Genomic DNA, 17884 nt, shown 5'->3' with positions numbered 1-17884 from the left:
AACTCAGAGACACACATGCTTTCCACCAGACTTCCCTTAGTTCACATACTTTATTCCCTGCCAGCTGGGAGGAGGCAAAATGGCTATTCAAACATGATGCTCGGGTCAAGTGAGCAGTTTGTCCCAGAAATCCAAGTCCAAGTTGGCTGGTTACCCTAGACTCAGGCTCCCAGAAATCCCCCCAGTTTCTTTCCCATGGACGACCTTTCTGCACCAGAGGGACTGAAATCTTTAGATTAGCATTCTTTGGTTTGTCTCACATGTATGAGTACCCACTGGGTGCTCGTTAAGTACTCCAAGCATTGCACTGGATGGTGAGATAAGGACTCAAGGGTGAACGTAAGCAGAGATGGTGAACGAGTGAAACAGTGAGCTCTTGCCTGCTTTTGAATCCTGTGACGTAGACGGTCTTTCGCGGTCGCACTCCCAAATGCCACTTCTCAGCAGTATGTCTAGAAGGTGATTCCTTTGAAAACAGAGATGAGAGACTTCTGTTCTCACTACCGCCTTTGGAGGGTGATCATATATCTTTAGAAATATCTACAGCGTCTTTACGAAGCACTCTCTCATAGCGTGTTCATTTTGATTTGAGTAACAACTCAGTAAGGTAGACTGCTGGGGGCTGGCTCCCCCAGATTTGGGAGCTCAAAGAAGTTTAGCGACTTTCCTAACGTCACACAACCGATAGGGGCACAGCCGGGACTAGTCCTCAGGACTCCTGACTCTCACTCCAGGGCATTTGCCCTGAACAGAGACCCCGGTGAAAAAAATGCACAGCAGCCGCGGAATAGTGTGTCCACGATTGGAGGCAAATTCACCTTTATGAAACTTCCAACCTTTGTAGTTTCTAATTCCAGGCTCCGGGCAATGAACACATCCTCTGGCTCTCTCGTATCTCTTTCACCTGGGATCTGAGCTTTCTTTAATAACTATTTGAAAAACAGTCTTACAGTGATGACTCTGAAAGACTTATTCAGTCTGCCTATAAGGTTATGATCTACCTTTTATTTCTTGGCCTGAAGATTCCATCAGAAGAAGGTTACGGTCATTTCAGCAGACGCTGAAGGCGGTGGGTTGTGTTCTGCACGCGAATAAATCCGCTCAGCATTCTGATTAGTTATAACGGGTGATGAGAGAATTGTGCAGACTGAAAACTCCACATATGTCTTTCATGCATGTAAGCCTACTAATGAGAATGGGTTTTGGCAGAAAGCTAAGCATTGATGTTCCTGCCACTGGACCTTAGAGTTGCTCGTTAGTATTCTGGGAACTGGAGTGCAGACACAGATACGGTACGACTTGATCTTGACAGCATCTCTCATTCCCAGGCCTTCGATAAGTTTGTTAAACAGGAAGATGAGAGAAAGCAATCTGGAGAGAGGATTGTATAGAAGTGGCTCAAGAGACCTGGCAGTTTAGGACTCCTTGGAAACCTTGCTGTGACCTCCCACCTCTCCTTACCCATCTGTGGAATGGGCATGGTGACTGTGCTCCAAGGTTATTATTCCAAATGATAAACTTGAGAACACCTTGGCATGTGACTTGTGCTATAAATACTCCTCGCTGCCACGTGGAAAATAGGAGTTTTCAGCTGAAATGTATAATGAGGTGAGGCAGGGAACATCAGTCCCTGGCAGCAGGAGTGTTGCCAGAGGTGGGAGGTGTGCGGGGAGGGGTCCAGATGCTCGCCTAAGGAAGGAGAACAGAGAGACCGTCTGTGAAGCATCTGGGGGCATCATGGTGGAATGTTCAAAACAAACAAACACAGAATAAGCGTTTGGACGTCTGGCCTGAACTTTGAAACCAGTCAGGGGGATTGGAGATGAGCCTGTGTCTTTTCACATTGCAGGCTCTGTGCTCCAGCTCCGGGCATCCACTGAATCCAGAGGCCTGGGAAGGAGAAAGGCCTGGCCTAACCAGGACCCACGTGGGCTTCAGCTGCTGTGTTTGAAGGCGGGTTGTGTTGGAAAGGTAGCAACAAGGGGTTAGCGCCAGCCAGAGCCTGAAGCCAAGCTGTCTGGGCGTGACTGTGGCTCTGCCACTGACCAGCTAGGTGACCTTCAGCCGAAGCCTCAATCTCTCTGTGCCTCAGTTTCCCCATCTACAAAATGAGGATAATATTAGTACCTGTCTCAAAGACTGTCAGGAGGATAAAATGAGTAGATACCAGCACAATGCTTAGAATAGGCACCTGGCATCTGTATATGTAAGCGTAGCGAAGCACTTCCCCAGCCTTGCGAATTCCGGCACATGGCGGAGAAGAAACACGAAGTGAATGGGCTGAGGAACGTTCACCTCCAGAGGATTGAGTGTATCAGCCATGAATTATATGGTCAATTCCCAGAGAGGAAGCATCAGCTGGAAAGAAGGAAGACGGGTCACAGCCAGAATGATGCCCAGCCTTGGCTGGACCAGCGGCTGTAGGGAGAGGCATGGTGGAGGGCTCAGGTTATGCTCGGGTCTTGAAACCAACTTGAGACTCCAGTGTGCCTTCTCCCTGCCCCCAGGGAAGTTGGAAGCTTGGGGTGGAGGGAGGTCTGTATCCACAAAAGCAGATTCCAGTGGCCAGTGTCCTAGGAATTTTTATCTCCTTATCTTACACAAGTCAGTCTTTCCCAGAGTCATTTGGTGATATGGTATCTCTGCTGTGGAATCCTACAGAATCATTCCCCTGTTATCTGTCTGCCTCAACATGGGGAAAAAAATCCCTCTCATCTGGAACTCTTGTCTAATGCCTGCCATCCTGCCTCACAGCAGTGTGTGGGCAGGTCTGCTCTGTGCTGTACACATCTTCAGAATGGCTGGATTTCAGGCTTTCAGAGCAAGTGTCTTTAAATCCGCTGGTGAAAGGAGACAGCAATCATCTGCCGGTTGGTGTTTGCCAAAATGTGGCCTCACAACAGAATGAAGTGATGGCTGCTGGCATGAAACCTGGTTCCCCCCGGGAGTACACCCAGCCTGAACAGCTCCTTTAAAACCAGAAACAATTTGTCATCTTTTGATTCTCTTCCAGCACTGTCCCTGTTACAGGTAGATAAATGAGGCGGCGTATGGGTGTCCAAATGCAGGATCATCTAATCCCAGCGGTTTCCCGTGGAGCCATCACTCCGTGAGGGTGGAGAGCACAATGGGATGGTCTCCAGCTTCGGCATTGTAACCATAAGCAAACTGTTTCCTCGCATGTGCCATTTATATGCGTGAAATGCTTTCTCAGAATCTCACAGCCTCCAGCGTGCCATCGATAGGTGCGTTCCCCATTTCAGAATCCTGGAATAAATCGTAACACTGGTAAGCTCAACATCTCATGTCTGTAGTTCCATGGAATGCCACTAATCAAATCAGTGTCTCAGCAGAAGCCAACAAGCACCCCTGAATTAGAACTAGGGGTTGGACTTGATGTCCTGAAAAGCCTTTGTTACAGAAATCCGATGGTGAAGGAGGATGTATTTGGGTTCACCTCAAGTTGCATGCTCTGTATGTGGCTTGAAAGATACCTGTGTGGTTTTCTACACAGCCCACATGGACTTCAGACTTTCTCAGCTGCATAAAACTAAAGTCACCAGGTTATTCCCAAGAATGCAACAGGCAGAAGCGGTCTCCTGATGCCTCTTAGTTGCCTCGTGGGTGAGCTGTGACGCCCCCGTAAATGAACGCTAGGCCTGTGTGGTGGATAAACTTGGCTGGCCAGGGCAGGCCTTGTGCTTGTGTCAAGGGGCTGAGTGTGTTACTGGTCCAGCCAGACAGCTTTGGTTTCTTCTGTGGCCACCAGTGATACCTTCCACCCCTGCAGCAGCTGGGTTAACTGGGCATCCATCATCCCGAGGGCCCAGGCTTGGCTGGATTAACTCAACTTCATGCGTAACCACAGGAAAGTTATCTGCCCCAATAGTGTTTCAGTGAATCCTTGAAAGTCACTGAAGCGGCCTGAGAAAGGAACAAATGTGGAGCATCTTCTCAAAGCGAGATCTGCTGAGCATCGAGCAGATTCTCACACAGGCAACCAGTGCCGGTGACCAGAAAGAGTTGGTGGCCAGTTCCTCATGACCCATGGTACTGACGGAGGAATGCAGCGTGAACTTTAATGTTTAAAAATAAATCCCCCAATTGAGCTTTAGCCAGTGGTTCATACTAGCGGTCTTCTAGGGGAGGGTATATTTCCTTTTATGTTCCCCCAATTAATGAGCAGCAAAATGACCCAGTGGGGCTTTGACTACAGCACAGTATAATTCGCGTGGGGTTAAAAGATGGGTCTGGGGCTTCCCTGGTGGCGCAGTGGTTGGGAGTCTGTCTGCCGATGCAGGGGACGCGGGTTCGTGCCCCGGTCCGGGAGGATCCCATATGCCGCGGAGCGGCTGGGCCCGTGAGCCATGGCCACTGAGCCTGCGCGTCCGGAGCCTATGCTCCGCAACGGGAGAGGCCACAGCAGTGAGAGGCCCGCGTACCGCAAAAAAAAAAAACAAAAAAACAGATGGGTCTGGGTTCCTGTTCCTGCCTCTTCCAGCCTCTGTTCTTCACCTATATAGCCTGTTTGCTGCATGTACTTTATAAGGTTGGGGAGGATCAAATGAGTTAACAAATGTAGAGATATCGAGTCCAGTCATAGGAAGCACGATACATCTTAGCTCTAAGGCTGAATAAGGCATCTTACTTACAGAAAAAGAGGGGAGGAAGTGTGACTTCACGGAAGATGGTGAAACAACAGAATAGCTTGTTCGTTAAAAGACAGGCACAAAACTAAGTGAATCTTTAAGGTAGTTCTGCATTTCATTCATGGTGGGATCACATAATCTTTTTTTTTTTTTAAGCTAAAAAGGCTGAGCCAGCTGTACATGATATATTAAACCCACACATTTACTTACTTTAGAAAAGTTACTATTTTGAGAGTATGATCATTCCTGGAAAAAAAAAACAATTTTGGTGTGCCTCCTGTCCATTGAAAAGACTCTTTACATGTAAAGAGTGGTTTCCATTCCTTGAATCTGTGTCTTCGAGTTCTCCTCTCTTCTCATGCTTTGTCACAAAGCAAGGGAAGGGAGGACCGTGAAATCCTTGAGGAAGGAGTTCCTTCCAGTTCCGCTTCATCGCCCCAGAGTGTCTGGCAAATAGTAGGCACTCAGTCAACGTCTTATGAATGAATGGATGAATGAATGATTTAGACACTTAATCCTTTAAGTCAGTGATATTCAGCCTTTAGCCGTGCATCAGAATTGTTCCTTTGGGGTGGTGGGAGGGGTTCGTTTAAATACAGGTGACTGGGTCCCACCCCCAGAGTCTCTGCCTCAGTGGGTCTGGGGTCGGGCCCGAGAACTTGCATTTCCACCAAGCCAGCAGGTGATGCGGGTTCTGTTCCCCCAGGGACTGTACTTTGAGAACCACTGCTTTGAGGGCCACTCCACTTTTCCAAGCCTTCCAAAATATTGACATCTATAACTGTCTGACCTTGCCCCGTAGAACTGAGATATAAAATTGCTAGGGTGTGATCAGATGGAAGAGCTGCCTGAATAACTTTTTTACCAAAAACTACATCGTGCCTCTTGTACGGTTACGAGGGAAGCGAGAATGGGATCTCCTCCTCCTTTACGACTGTGGCAGGACACAGCCAGCGGGCTGGGGTAGCAGGGCGCACCTTGCAACATTGAAGCCAGATTACATCTCCATCCAGTTCTGGAATCCACGCTTAGTGTCAGATGCACTTAACTGCAAAGTTGAAACGAGACATGACCTTTTGCAGAAGCTGCAGATGAGCAGAAAGGGTACAGGAGAGGCGCATATGATACATAAGGGAACACGTTATTTTGGTTATTTTGCAAAGTCTTTTCCTGCTGCCTGTCAGCCTAAGTAAAGTCATTAAGCCCCACCGAGTTCACAGACGAGGGAATTGCATAGCCTGAGGAAGGCTGCTCTCTGCAAAGAGGCATTCTCCTAATGCCAGATGTCACTTTGGATCGTAGGCAGGGAGCTAGAATTCCAAACCCAGGCCACGGGGGAGCTCCTCCCTTACATCCGCCTCTGGTCGGGAAAGAGCCCTCGAGACTGTGGGGACCCACAGTAGAAGCCGGGGACAGACAGTAGAGGGTACCAGAGGGACATCAGACTCCCTGAACAGAAAGGAGATCAAGATGGAACCTGAAAAGGCAATTGAAGGGAGAGAGGGGATCAAGGCCTTCCTCTGAGGTAGTGAGAGTGTATTAGTAACCTACTGCTACGTAACAAGTGACCCCAACATTTAGCCACTTGAAACAATAAATATTTATTGTCAAGACGTGGGAGCAGCTTAGCTGGGTGGTTCTTGCTCAGGGTCTCTCGTGAGGTTGCAGTCAAGCTGTCTTCCAGGGCTGCTGTCATCCGAAGGCTTGGCCGGCGCCTGAAGACCCACTTCCAAGGTGGCCCGCTCACCTGGCTGGTGGCAGGAGGCCTCGGTTCCTTGCCCTCAGTACCTTAGGCCTCCCCGTAGGGCTGCTGACAGCATAGCGGTTCACTGCCCCCAGAGCCAACGATCTGAGGAAAAGGAGGGAGAGTCCAAAGGCCATTTATGACGTCTTCTCAGGAGTGATACACTGTCAGCCACTTCTGCTTGATGCTGTCCATTAGAAACAAGTCCCTAGGTCCAGCCCATAGTCTTGGGGAAGGCAGTGAGGCTCCACCTCCTGAAGGAGTGCCACCACAAAGAGAGAGCCTCTTTCATCCTCCTCTTGCCGGGCTCAGAAGAACACAAGGGTGATTAATAAAGGATCTTTGGTGAAAAACGGTGGGAGCTTTTAAAAGGACCCCAGAACGGGCTGTGGGAGTTTTGCCTGATTGAGCTGAGGATGGGTAGTAGGGGAGGGGAAGAGGCATTGGAAACTCTCTGAGGGCTTTGAGCCCACCATCCTGTAGGGGTCACGCGGGCCCCTTCTCTCTTGCTTTAGAAAGGACTGAAGCCATGTCTGAGTCCCAGGGCTCAGGCTTGGTTCCAGAGAAGAGGGAGAAGAGGCTGGCTGCTTAGAGCCAACTCTGTGCTGGTGAGAGAGCGATAAACAGCACTGCGCGTCTCCTTCTAGGTTCTCTGCCTGCCAGGTCCCCAGTAGGGGAAGAACAGGGATTTCAGGCTGCAGTGATGTCCTGGAATAAAGAGGGGCTTCTGAGCTGTGCCTCTCAGGAAGGATATTTGGGGGGCAGGGGATGTTAGGAAGCAGGAGAGAGAGAAGCCTCGCTCTTTTTTATTGAAGTGATCCCACCCAGGACGATGGCTCGGTGCCACCAGGCCTGACCGCGGCCAACCCTTTATGGCTGTGGCTTCTGGGTACCACACAGACACCCTCTCCCGGGGGGCAGATGTTTATGTGGCCACCCCCAGCTCTGTAAGTGGATTCCACTTAGCTGTCTGCTCTTGATGCCAAACCCTTGGTGGTCATATTGTACTGTGTCTCTTCTTATCTTCCCCATCATCCCCAGGGAATAAGCTAATCAAACTTGCTGATGATTCTACACTGAGAAGGAGATAGCTAATAACTTGGATGACAAGTATTAGAATACAATGTGATGTGGATAAATTGGGTCCGTGTATTAAGGGCTATAAAATGAGATTCCATCAAGGCATGAATAATGGTGCCTGTGGAAAGGATTAATCAGATACCCCAAAGGTATAGGAATTCTGGTCAGATAGCTCCTGTTTAATTACACTGCTGACCGCAGCCCCCCCACCCCCAACTCCATTCCCCCTGAAACTGCTTTCCACTAGGAGATATATGGAAAAGAGTTTAGAGGAAAGAATTGAAAAATTGGGACAAACGTTTTGATAGAACAAGATCATGAAGACAGATTTAAAGCAACCAGTGTTTAATTTAGGGGAAAAAAAAAGGCATTTGGCATGAGTAATCATTTACAAATGTCATTTCCAGAGGAGCCCTGTTGACACCATTCAGCAAATGCCAACAAAGCATTTACTTTCCAAAGGGAGAAAGCAAGACAAGAGAAATGAAGGCATCTTCAGGAAAGGATCGGAGAACAGCCAAGCCGTCGAGAAGAAGCAGGTTTGAAGTGAACAATACAGAAGGTAGACTCAGCTTCTGAAAGATCTCGGAGGACTAGCATTATCTGGAGAAGGCTTCCTGGGAGAGGAGACTCCTGCAGAGCCCTGAAGTGTGGACAAGCTTCCGTGTACTGCAAATGCGTGAGCACACTCTGGTGACAGGGTTTAGGGAGAAAATGGGCTGGAGCAGAGCGGGGGGCCCATTTTGTAGAGGGGCCCAGAGTGGGATTCTTCTCGCCATTTCCACCACCACCACGCTGGTCCAAGCTATCATCACCTCTCACCTGGACAACTACAGAAGCCCTCCAGCTGTTTTCCCTGCGTCCACTCTTGCCCCTCTACAATTCATTCTGCACACAGAAGTTAGAATCAAAGAAGTTAATCATGTCATTCTCTTAACTTGTGTCTACCCATTGCTCTGAAGCTCAAAGTAAAAATCATTGTTATGGCTACACAGTCTTGCATGGTCTGAACCACATCCTGTGCTGGGCTCCCTTTCAGTCTCTATATGCCAGTCAAGCTGGCCTTTAAAATTTCAGCACATTGGGTCTTCCTGCCACAGGGCCCTTGCACGTGCTTTTCCTTCTCTGTATATGATTTTCTTTCATCCCCTCTTCCCAAAACCCTGACTCATCCTTCAGAATGCATCTTAATGATTACTTTCTCTTGAAAGACTTCCTGATTTTCATAACTAGGTCCACTTTCCCTCATACCTTAAAAGCAAATGTTTGTGGTGTAAACATATAATTAATGTCTCCCCTACTAGGCCACAAGTTCTATGAGGGTAGGGACCCAGACTTTGCATCCCCCAGAGCCTAGCACAGTTTCAATAGATATGTATTGACTGCATCATGACATTTAATTAGGAATGATGAGACTAGTTGCGAAATTCTACTTGACCAGTATGTAAGAGCATGCCATTATGAATTCTTACTGGCAGGAAAACCTGAATTCCTGTCCAGACTCTGCCACCTGCTGGCTATGCTGGTATGAATAAATCCCAGATCCTCTCAGAACCTGTTTCCTCCTCTGTAAAATGAAGGTACCAATAGCCACCTCACATGGTTGTAGCAAGAAATTAATGAAATAATATAAAAGCATTTTCAACTGTAAAACCAGGCATAAATATGCCCCATCCTTTTTCCTAGTGCCTGGCACACTGGGTCATTAAATATCTATAAGATGGAGGGATGGATGGATGGATGGATGGGTGGGTGGATGGTTGAACAGATTATCATGTATGGAACCAGTACAGGAGCCAAGAAGGGAACCTGGCATAAGGACAGCATGATGGAAGCCAAAAGAGGAGAGAATTTCAAGAAGTAGGAGGCGTCGTGTTGATCACCCGGAATACCCCATACAGTAGAGCAGGCAAGAAGAATGAGGGGAAAAATCATTTAATTTGCGTAGGAGGAAGTCAATGGTGACCTCAGGGCGTGTCCTGTTCAGCCTTTTCTTGTTATCTGTGCTTTCAATGACATGCCTTAATTGTAACTTAATCACTTTACTGATTTTTATCTTTTTGGGGGGGAAATCAAATTGATTTGCACATACAGCAAAATTGGCCAGATTACTCCAGCTGCTGCCGGCAGGTGCTGACAAGTGCAGAAGTGAACATCAGAGGATAAGAAAATACACTAAACATTTATTTTAATAAGGCCTAGAAAACCTTAGTTATTTAATAAATTGCCATGGATAATTTGGTTTCAGTTTCAAGGGCTGTTTCATTTTTAACTCCCTGCGTTCTAGTCGGAATAGGGCTGTATGTGTAGGCAGGGACCTGTGATGTGAGAGGGCAACTGCTCGTTCCTGTGAGCATTTTTCTGTCTCTTTGATCGTACCTCACTACCTACCACCACCATCCACGCAGAGTAAGTCACTCTAACGCACACACACACACACACACACACACACACTCACTCACACACTCTAGCTGAGCTCCTGGTCCTTTTGATTGGTTACTCCTGCATCATGGCGGCTTGGACTCACCTCCCTGCCAGGCCCTGATCCAGCCAGTCTGTTTGTCCAGAGACAGGACAAAATCCCCTGCTTCAGACAGAAGCGTGTGATGGCTCACAGCCCAGCTCTGCTTCATCTAGCGCCCGCCCTCTCCTAGCTTAAATCTCAAGTGTAGAAAATGGGTATAATCGTGCTTCCTCAGAGAGGTGGTGTGAAGATTAAATGCCATAATGCATGTAACGTGCTTAGGCCGAGCCCAACCCAGCCTGAGAAGTGAATTAATAGAAGCCCGGAAGCCATGGTAGATTTAACTCCCTTTCCAAGTTCTGCTCTATCTTTGAGCATCGCTGCTGGGCCCCAGCCCAGCCTCCCCTTGAGAAATTTCACATGGTGGGTATTTCGTACAGCAGGGAGCTCTTAGAGGCTGAAGTTGGAAATCTTGAAAAGAGGAGTCTACGAAGGACTTTGGGTTGGGGGCTGGAGTTGGGGGGCAGGGACAAGAGAAGCCTTCAAGGAAGAGCTCTGTGGAATTTTTAGTGATCCAGAGATGAGGCCTGGAACCAGCAGGAGCCAGCCCAGAAGGCAGGGGGTTAGACTTGAAACATCAGAGTAACACTGTCACAGAGCCCAGGCAGGAAGGAATTCCAAGAAGGAGTATCAAGCGTTTCAGAAAGGTAAACCAGACAATAACTAAGAAAAAAATCTTCTGAATCACATATGCCTTTTCAGCGAATTCAGATTAATTTGGTTTTGAGAATTTTAAACACATACATTGTATTGGAAATGCCCTAGAGCGTTGTAAAAACCAGGGTTGGAAATCACTTTACCATCTACACGCTAAGAACAGGAGCCAATCTTTTTTTTTTTTTTTTTTTTTTTTTTTTTTTTTTGCGGTACGCGGGCCTCTCACTGTTGCGGCCTCTCCCGTTGCGGAGCACAGGCTCCGGACACGCAGGCTCAGCGGCCACGGCTCACGGGCCCAGCCGCTCCGTGGCATGTGGGATCCTCCCGGACCGGGGAACGAACCTGTGTCCCCTGCATCGGCACTGCGCCACCAGGGAAGCCCCAGGAGCCAGTCTTGCCAGCAGATTTTACAACCTCCTGAGCCCAGGAGAGAAATCAGCCTGGCCGTCGAATCTGCACTAAGCCCTTCTGATTATCGTCCGCCATGGCGCCTTCCCAGCCCCACTGTTAGCAGTGAGGAGGATGCACACTCCTGATTTCTTTCACAAATACAATCCCTAAAAGAACCAAGGACAGCAAGGAGAACAGAGAACCAGGATGGGACCAGTTAAGGCCTCTGTCTAATTACTTTTATCCCCGCCATGTCTTTCAGGCCCCTTTTGTGGCTGTACAACTAATGCTGTAGTAAAGTTTTAAAGGTTGTGTCTGTGGCCTATTGGGTTTGAAGAGTGCCTTGACCTTGGTTGTTATCTCTCGGCTTTTTTATTGACATATAGTTGATTTACAATGTTGTGTTAGTTTCAGGTGTACAGTAAAGTGATTCGGTTATACATATACATATACATATATATATACTTTTTTTACATTCTCTTCCCTTATAGGTTATTACAAGATATTGAGTAGAGTTCCCTGTGCTCTACAGTAAGTCCTTGTTGGTTATCTCTTTTATATATAGTAGTGTGTATATTTTAAGAGGTTCTTGACTTTTGGATTTTTTTATTGTATCCATCAGTTTGGGAGCTTTTTTCTTTCCTGTGCACATCAAAACAGTCCCCATACGTATTTAAGTTTAAGCGTTAAAAAACCTTCCATCACCAAGTACGACACTGTTCATTTCTTTTGTCCATTGTGTGGGTGCCATGGCTCTGGAGCATATAATTTAGGGTCCTGGACTTATCGGGGGTGTCTGGAGGTCACCGTTAAGTGGATACATCTCTTTTTTAAGTCAATATTTGATAGATCCTTTTGAAAATGCCGGTAAGTATGTTCATGTGACTGCCTGCGAAGATTAAAGAAAAAGATGTAAAGCTCGCTTTTATTGCTCCAAACCATAAGTAAATGACCAGGTCTCTCTTCCTTTCATCTATCATTTATATTTATTACATTTGGCGAGTCTGGTTAGTGGTTTAGATTCCTTAGGTTTTTACTACATCCAGGCTTCTATTATGCAATCATCTCTGATAAAACCTAATGGGATACAACCCTGGACCCTGGAGCATAACGTGATTCCAGAGCCCATTGCAAATGTGTTCCCTACTAAAGCAAACTATAGTGGAAGACATTAAAGAGAGGCATTCCTCGGTCACTTCCAGTTGCAAAAAAAAAAAATTTCAAAAATCACTAGTTCCACAGAGAGCTCCCCCCAGATCAAGTTTTTCTCCCTGCTTCATTTACTTCTATTGTGAGAGCTCCCTTTGTCCACACACTCACGAGAAAGCGATTATGATGGGTCATGCCCTCCTTAAGAACATAGCTTGCATACGGGTTTTTTTAAAACAGGTGATTATTTGCATTAAGAATGCATGCACTTGGATGTGTTGGCATGCACCAAGGGCAAAACCCAGACAGCAGGAAACTGCAGGTTAGACAGCCTGAGTCTTCAACAGATAAACTGTATGGGAAATAGATGGAGGGAAGTGGTCACTTGAAAGAAGCTTAAAAGACATCTAAAAAATGGGCAAAACTTAAACAACAGTGTCTAAGGATACACACTAGGGTGATAAAACCATAAATAAACATAAGGAAATACAGTAAGTCCCCTACATACGAAGGAGTTCCGTTCCGAGAGTGCATTCGTAAGTCCAATTTGTTTGTAAGTCCAACAAAGTTAGCCTAGGTACCCAACTAACACAATCAGCTACACTGTACCTGTTAAATCACTGCTGCTTTTACGCTTGCTTCCGGACATCCTGGGCTTGAAATAAAGATACTGTATTACTGTACTCTGTACAGTACTGTAAAGCACACAAAAGCACAACCACTTGTAGAGGATGCAGACACATGACAATGCACACCAGACACGTGAACTGACTTACGCGCTCGGACACGTGAACGTACGTTTGCATCTTTGAAATTTTGCAACTTGAAGGTTTGTATGTAGGGACTTACTGTAAAGACCCTAAGTCAAGAGTGTGGCTACTTTGGAAGGAGGGAGGGGCTGCGATTGGGACAGATGCACAGAGGGGCCCTGGTGGGCGGCAAGGTTCTCTTCCTCCACCTGGTATCCACTACGAGGGTGTTTGCCTTCTAATCATTCCCAGTGCGATGCATTTGTTTTGTGCGGGTTTGAGTGTCTGTGCTTTATTTGGAAGTACAAAGTTTTCATTTAATGAGTCCACTTCGGGTTCACATTATCTACAGTCTTTCAGGAATTTGGCTTTAGGGTGTGTCTTATAAAAAAATATGTCTTAGTTTTCTCGTGAAGAGGAGTCCTGTAATTCCAGCTGGAAATGCACCAGTGGGATTGTCTGGCGGTTTAGTCAAAACTGAGAAGGAAAAGAGGGTCGATTTTTTATATATATATAAATTTACTTACTTACTTACCTATTTATTTTGGGCTGCGTTGGGTCTTTGTTGCTGAACATGGGCGTCGATTGATGGAAATTTTCTGGATTCTGGTTGCTGAAGACTCCTTTCATTTATATAGTTGATTGTCTAGTTCCTTGCTTTTCGTAATGGCTTAGGCCCTGCAAACCCTCCTCACCTAAACAAAAGCTAGAATCCCGACAACAGCTGCACCGCTCCTGCCCTCACTCCTCCCTGGTCTGGGGTCACCTTTAAAGACCATGGGGGGAATCCCCCGGCGGTCCAGTGGTTAGGTCTCTGGGCTGTCACTGCTGTGGGCCTGGGTTCAATCCCTGGTCAGGGAACTAAGATCTTGTAAGCAGCGCAGTGCAGCCAAAAAATAAAATAAACAAATAAATACCACAGGGGTTTGCTTACTTTACTTACCCCTGCCGTTAGTCCCCCACTTTCTCCACCTCTTAGGTCCCTGCAAATGCCAGTCTGAAGTGGCCACCCTAGTGTGATTTTAGGGTGACCTCTGACAGACTTGTCCCTCCAGCTGGGACATCATTCCTTTACCTCAAGGCTTTCACCAAAGCATTTACCAGCTTAGTGTGAATAAGGTAGACGAGAGTCTGTTTCAGTAGAGGGGGGAGTCAGAAAGAACAAGACTCTGGAAACCTGAGGTGGGAGCCCAGTAAGGGAAGACCCGAAAGGGGGTTGGTGGGAGTTTACCTTTTCTTCTTTTTCTTCTTCTTAGCAGACTTGGCCTCAACGTGTTGATATTTTGCAGATTCAATGTAGAATCTCACTAGAACACAATATTTGCCTCTGCCCCTGAGGCTTCCTGAAGCTATTTGTCCAAATCCGTCAGTGCATAAGCCTGAGTCCAAACCTGTTTGGGAATCAGCTGAGGGTAGATCAGCTCCATGAGGGAAGGGACCTCATCTGGTTTTGCTCACCATTCAATTCTCAACCTCTGGCACAGGGCTTGGCACAGAGTAGGTGCTCAGTAAACACTTGATGAACAAATGAATGAATAAACAACGAACCGGGCCAACATACAGCTTGCAGCAGCAGAGGGAGCACAGGTGGGCAGTGAGAAAGCCACCACTGTCACTCTGATCACTCTGCAGGCCCCTGGGGACATCACCTTTCCGATCACCTCCACCCCTGAGCATCTCCTCATCTGCAGCCCAGAGTTGACCAGCTCTGCTCTGTGCTTCCGTGTCCTCAAGGAGAAAATCAGCCAACATCTCATTCTTGAGAAGTGACAGCTCTTATCACATTTCTCCCGCTGGCACAGCACTTTGGGGTCACAGAATTATTTCCCCATTGTCTAAATTCTCACTACTCAATAATCCCATGAAGTAGGTAGCTCCCACTTTATAGAGGAGTAAACTGAGGCTGAGAGAAGGATTAAAATGACTTTTGAGGGGCACGGCTATACCTAGAACCTGGAACTTGGGCTCCCCACGTCCAATATCCTTTCTGCTGCACTGCCCTAGGCCCTGTTGCAAATCCAAATAAAGGGGGATGAAGAGTCAGCCCTTGCCCTCAGGGAGCTTCAAATCTAATTCAGGCACAGAAAACTACCTTAAACAGTAGATATGGGTCATTAAAAATATTGTAGCACTGCCTGATCCTTCCCCTGTTTTATTTCACACAGATGCTGTGAAAGGTTATTTTGCTGTTGTTTCTTAGAAAGGTTCTCTCTATGTAAACTTACAGAGTATAGACTGGCGTGGCCCAGCAATCTTCATTGTCTGCCGAAATGGGGAGGAGGGGGAGAGCTTAAATAATAGAAACTCAACGGAAATCCCAAAGCCCTTATTTTAACTAACAGTGTCAGTCCCACACTTCAGCGGATCTCATTAGAAATAACCACATCATAGATAGAAAAAGGAAAGCAAGGATCTAAATAATCCATAATCTAAATAACCATCCCCTGACACCAGTGCTGTAATAGAGTTAACACTACTGCCTTGCACGCACAAATGTCTGTGCTTTTGGACTTTCTTCCCACCAAGCCCTCTCACATCTCTTGCCTCTTCTGATACTCTCCATGACCCCATGCAGGAGGCAGGGCTGGTACTGAGGCTTAGAAGCATTATGTGATTTGCCCAAGGCTCCTCAGCTAATTAGTGGCATTGCGGGAACTTGAACCCATGCTATTCCCAGCCCTCACCTCTCTTCCCACTTCTTTTCCTGCAGTGGCCCCTCTTGGGCTCCTCTTTCAGCCGTCCTTAAGAAGGACCCAGCAAGGGTTCCCTGGTGGCCTAGTGGTTAGGACTCTGGGCTTTCACTGCCGTTTCCCAGGTTCAGTCCCTGGTCGGGGAACATCCCACAAGCCGTGCGGCACTGTCAAAAAGAAAAGCAGGAGGACCCAGCAGTGGCAGCTCAACGACCTGCGCGCCCACGGCACTGGCTCTTGCCAACACTGGCTCACGTTACAGTGGTTAAGTGTTCACTGACCGCTTTGCTGTTATAGTCACTTAATTAGCCTGTGCCTAGGAGGAAGAGGTGCTTTATTTAGAAGCTTAATTGTGAAAACCTCTGAGAGTCCAGTTCACTCTGAGCTTGATGGCTTTGGGATGATCTCAGGATCTGCCCACCGTGCTCGTGATCCACTTAGACCAGGAGGATAACCAAGCAGGGCTTCGTCCAAGATGGCAGCCAGTGTGCTGAGGAGGGTTGTGGCTAGGTTGGAGAAGGAGGACAGACAGATGCCGGAAGGTAGGGTAAAGAGAAAAACAACCTTTTAGGACCTTCAGAAAAATAACCAGATCTTTCAGTGCTCCTCTTAGGACAAAACGAGAGTAGAATTTATTGTCTGTGGCCCCAGGTTGGGGATAGCACTAAGGTTCACGTCGGTCTGTCAGCCTTGACTGCACATTAGGGTGACCTGGGAAGCTTTCACATATCCTTATGGCAGGCCTGGCGTCAGAGTTTTAAAACGCCACACACGGTTCCAATGTGCAGCCAAGCTTGAAAATCAACAATCAGATGGGTGATGGTGGCTGGTCAGGTGTTGACTCCTGGCTGGGCTGAACTACATTTCCCAGAATTCCTTGTCCTGTGGGTTGCTCATTGGCTGGAGACAGATCCGGGGAGGATGGAGGGGCAGCTGCAGCCATTTTGTAACACATGTGTTGTTGCCTGTCGGCAGCTCACCTCGCTGTCACGGGCAGCAGCCAGGCCTGCAATTGCTCCACATTCCCCGGATCCTCCTTCAGCCTCTCCGACTCCTGCGCCAGGTCTGTGTGTTTAGCTCCTTGATGAAGGGTCCCGGCTTCTGGGGGGACATGCATAGCATGAAAGTCAAAGGCAACAAGAACAGACAGGAGTTTCAGTCCATCTTCATGGAGTTCCAGTTAAGGCTTTTGGGTTCCAGGTTGTCCTTGGTCTCCGCCACTTTCCATCCTTCTTTCCTTCCCACTGCCTGCCCTGTGGACTTCATGCTCCAGCATCAGATGCAAAAACAACGGCCTCATAGAGGTCATTTAACCAGCAGTTGCTGTTGCAAAAGCTCAAATAACTGGAATAGACCCGTAGATCTACAGGTACACATACATGTATGTTCAGGTCCATCCAGTAGTTCTGCTTCTTGGATTGAACGCTGACTGATACAGATGGTTTTCAGAATTGAGGATTAAGGGATTGTTTTTATCTAGAGGGAGATCCTGTTTAAGAAAGAGATACCCGCGGCAGCTCTGATTGAAGGGGAAGGCAGGTCTGACAGCTCCCTATCTCTGTCCCCAACCCCCAGGGTGACACCTGAGGGGCAATTTGGAAACCTTTGGTAGATTGGTGGACTCCAAGCCTGATGGTGCATGGGAAGCCCCTGGGGAGACCTTAAACATGCACATTTCTGGGCTTCACCTCACATTTCGGGATCAGAATCTCAAAGGATTGGGTCTGAAAATGAGAATTTTTTAAAAAGCTTCCTTTACCCCAGCTTTTCTGGGGTGCTTGTAGCTTCTGTTTCTTGATCTGGGTGCTGGTTACATGAGGGTATTTTGTACATCCAAAGTCATCAGGTGGCACACTTGCGATTTGTAGCATCTCTCTCTTTTTTTTTTTTTTCCCGTTACGCGGGCCTCTCCCATTGCGGAGCACAGGCTCCGGACGCGCAGGCTCAGCGGCCATGGCTCACGGGCCCAGCCGCTCCGCGGCATGTGGGATCTTCCCGGACCGGGGCACGAACCCGCGTCCCCTGCATCGGCAGGCGGACTCCCAACCACTGCGCCACCAGGGAAGCCCTGTAGCCTCTCTTGTATGCGTGTTATACCTCGACTTAAAAAAAAAAAAAGTCAGCCCTCCTCCCCTCCCGCCCCCGATAATCCCATATTCCAGTGACTGGCCAAAACTGAGAACCACTGGCCTAGATGATTCCTTGCACCCATCCTGGCAAAATTCAGAGAAGAGGAACAGGAAAAAATTCAG

General features: G+C 47.6%; 1 protein-coding gene across 12 annotated transcripts in view; it reads left to right on the top strand.

Annotated features, from left to right (window-relative positions):
* Positions 1-17884, top strand: part of ATXN7L1 (ataxin 7 like 1) — a 243812-nt gene that overhangs the window by 102209 nt on the left and 123719 nt on the right. The window contains exon 4 of one of the 12 annotated variants that reach the window (XM_024761006.1): positions 7936-10810. The exons of the other annotated variants lie outside the window; for them this stretch is intronic. Within the exon in view, the coding sequence (XP_024616774.1) occupies positions 7936-8018 (83 nt within the window). The 3' untranslated portion in view covers positions 8019-10810. Of the gene's footprint in view, positions 1-7935; positions 10811-17884 lie in introns of those variants that run through there. 12 annotated transcript variants of the gene reach the window in all.

The sequence above is a fragment of the Neophocaena asiaeorientalis genome, unplaced genomic scaffold, assembly GCF_003031525.2.
Source record: "Neophocaena asiaeorientalis asiaeorientalis breed wild unplaced genomic scaffold, Neophocaena_asiaeorientalis_V1.1 scaffold508, whole genome shotgun sequence".
NCBI lineage: Eukaryota > Metazoa > Chordata > Mammalia > Artiodactyla > Phocoenidae > Neophocaena > Neophocaena asiaeorientalis.
Note: the sequence above shows the minus strand (reverse complement) of the source record. Positions and strands in the feature narration are given on the sequence as shown.